Source organism: Merops nubicus, unplaced genomic scaffold, assembly GCF_000691845.1.
Source record: "Merops nubicus isolate BGI_N331 unplaced genomic scaffold, ASM69184v1 scaffold31171, whole genome shotgun sequence".
In the NCBI taxonomy this organism is placed as follows: Eukaryota; Metazoa; Chordata; class Aves; order Coraciiformes; family Meropidae; genus Merops; species Merops nubicus.
The window spans coordinates 5,815-7,761 of record NW_008589481.1 but is presented as its reverse complement, the minus strand read 5'-3'; the positions used below and the strand labels follow the sequence as shown (position 1 = coordinate 7,761).

General features: G+C 64.5%; 1 protein-coding gene across 1 annotated transcript in view; it reads right to left on the bottom strand.

Moving 5' to 3' along the window:
• Positions 1 to 1,343: 1,343 nt before the first annotated feature.
• Positions 1,344 to 1,947, bottom strand: part of LOC103781894 (ephexin-1) — a gene marked incomplete at its 5' end in the record, with an annotated part of 6,059 nt that continues 5,455 nt past the window's right edge. The window contains one exon of the mRNA XM_008949621.1: positions 1,344 to 1,533. Within this exon, the coding sequence (XP_008947869.1) occupies positions 1,361 to 1,533 (173 nt within the window). The remainder of the gene's footprint in view (positions 1,534 to 1,947) is intronic.

The following is a 1,947-nucleotide window of genomic DNA, read 5'->3' as shown; positions in this document are numbered from 1 at the left end:
TTCTGGGCTGGCAGGCAGCCGGGAGCACCTGGCTTGGGGGTGCTACAGGTGTCCAGGGCAGGCACAGCCCTGCTGGCTGTTGTCACATGCTGACAGGGTGGCACTGAGCTAGGCCTGAGGGGGGACCCGTGTCACGCTCCCCTCACTGCTGCAGCTCCCACCTGTTTGGTCCTGGGGTGACGCCAGGCCGCCTGTCCCAGGGCCACGGTGACAAGGTGAACACCTCTACAGGCAGCCCCGACCTCACGGTGCAGCCCACCCGAGACCCTGCTCCAGCAGCTCCCTGGTGTCCCAGCTCCTCTCCATGCTGCCGCCGGCACAGCCGTGCTCCTTGCCCCGTGGCTGATGCCTGGCTCTGCCAGTGGGCATGGCTCTGCCAGTGGGTACCCCCTCTCCGCCTGTCCCCCTGTCCAGCACAACCAGACACCACCAGCAGTGCCCAGAGTCCTCCTTCTGGTGCTACAGAAAGATGCCAAATAACTGATTTCCTGGATGGGTGCTGCCCGTGGCTCAGCCTGCAGCTCGAGAGGCCTCTGGCCAGGCGTGGGGCTGTTGAACAACAGGCGGCGGGGGTTGGTCTTTCCGTCCCGCAGCCGGTCTGGGCCGTGCCCTCGCTGGGGTGGGGTTGGCAGGGAGGTGGTGCTGAGGCTGTGTGGGGGCTGTGCAGGTTGTGAGCATGCAGGCAGCGACCACCCGGCCTCCCGCAGCTCCGGGCGAGGCTCCTTCCTGCTGCACAGCACCCGGGCTCTGCTGGTGCTCCTGGGGCAGGGCTGGTGGAGCTGGGCTGGCGATGGAGCATCTGCCTGGGGTTGGGCCCATGGGCTCCACAGCAGGACAGGGGAGGTGGAGGTGCCAACAGGCTGTGAGAGGCAGCGAAGACAGCTCCTCTGCTCCAGTTTCTGCTCCTGTAAGATGCCGCTTTAGGAGAGCCCCAAACTCAAAGGACAGTGTCAAGCTGTAGGTGCTCAAACTGGGCAACGTTGGTGGCCTCGTGCCCTGCCCAAGTGGCCTGAGCCAGCCCCCGGCAGCACGTGTGCAGGGAACAGGGTCCACTGCCTGGCCCCGGGTGGCTTTGGGCTGTGTTCATTTCACTCGTGCTCTTTGGGGCTGTACAGAACATCTGGAAGGGGGTATTTTAGCCAGTTCAAAGCACCGACCTCCAGGAAAGGGTCAGTGCTGTTGGAAGCACAGCGGGGAGCCCGGGAACTACAGTCTGTTTGATGGGGGGTGCGTGTGCCTGGTCCAGCAGAGCAGGTCCTGCCCCATGGCCCACAGCCCCACGGCCCCATCCTCCCAGCTGGCAGCCTCAGGCCTCTGCCCCTCTCCCAGAGGTGCTGCAGCTGCTCGGGGCCAGCGGCGGTCACTGGCGGTTCCTGCTGCCCAGTTTCCTCCGCTGGCTGTCGTCTGATTTGTGCACCCGGAAACACTCCTTCAAGTTCTGGGCTCGGATTTTGGGGTTCAGGATCTCCTCCCCCATAGAACTGGGGAACCAGCCCCTCTCCTGGTCGTGAAGACGCTCTCCAAATATCCAGCCTGAGCAGAGACAGAGACAGGTGTAAATGGGGAAGGACTGGCCCTTGCTGCTGCTCGGGGGCAGTTCTCCCAGTGAAGGGCCTGTGGAGCTGGTTGTGCCTTCTGGAGGCTGCTTGGGGGCCTGTGCTGCAGAGGACTTGGCTTGTAAATCTAGCCAAGGAGGCCCCCACCCCCCTCAGGGGCACTGCTCGGGCAACTGGCACAAGGGATGCCAGCAGAAAGTGGGCACTGATGCCCCTGCCTGCCCTCCGCTCCCCCAATGCCCCAGGAGGGGTCCCAAGTGAGAGAGCCCACCCGTGTGCCCCAGAGAGCCAGGACCAGGGGGCTGTGAAGCCCCTTCAGGTAAGAACAGCTCTGGGTTACAACTGGGGCAGCTGTGCCAGCCCTGCCATGGCCCGCATCTGGTACCAGGGG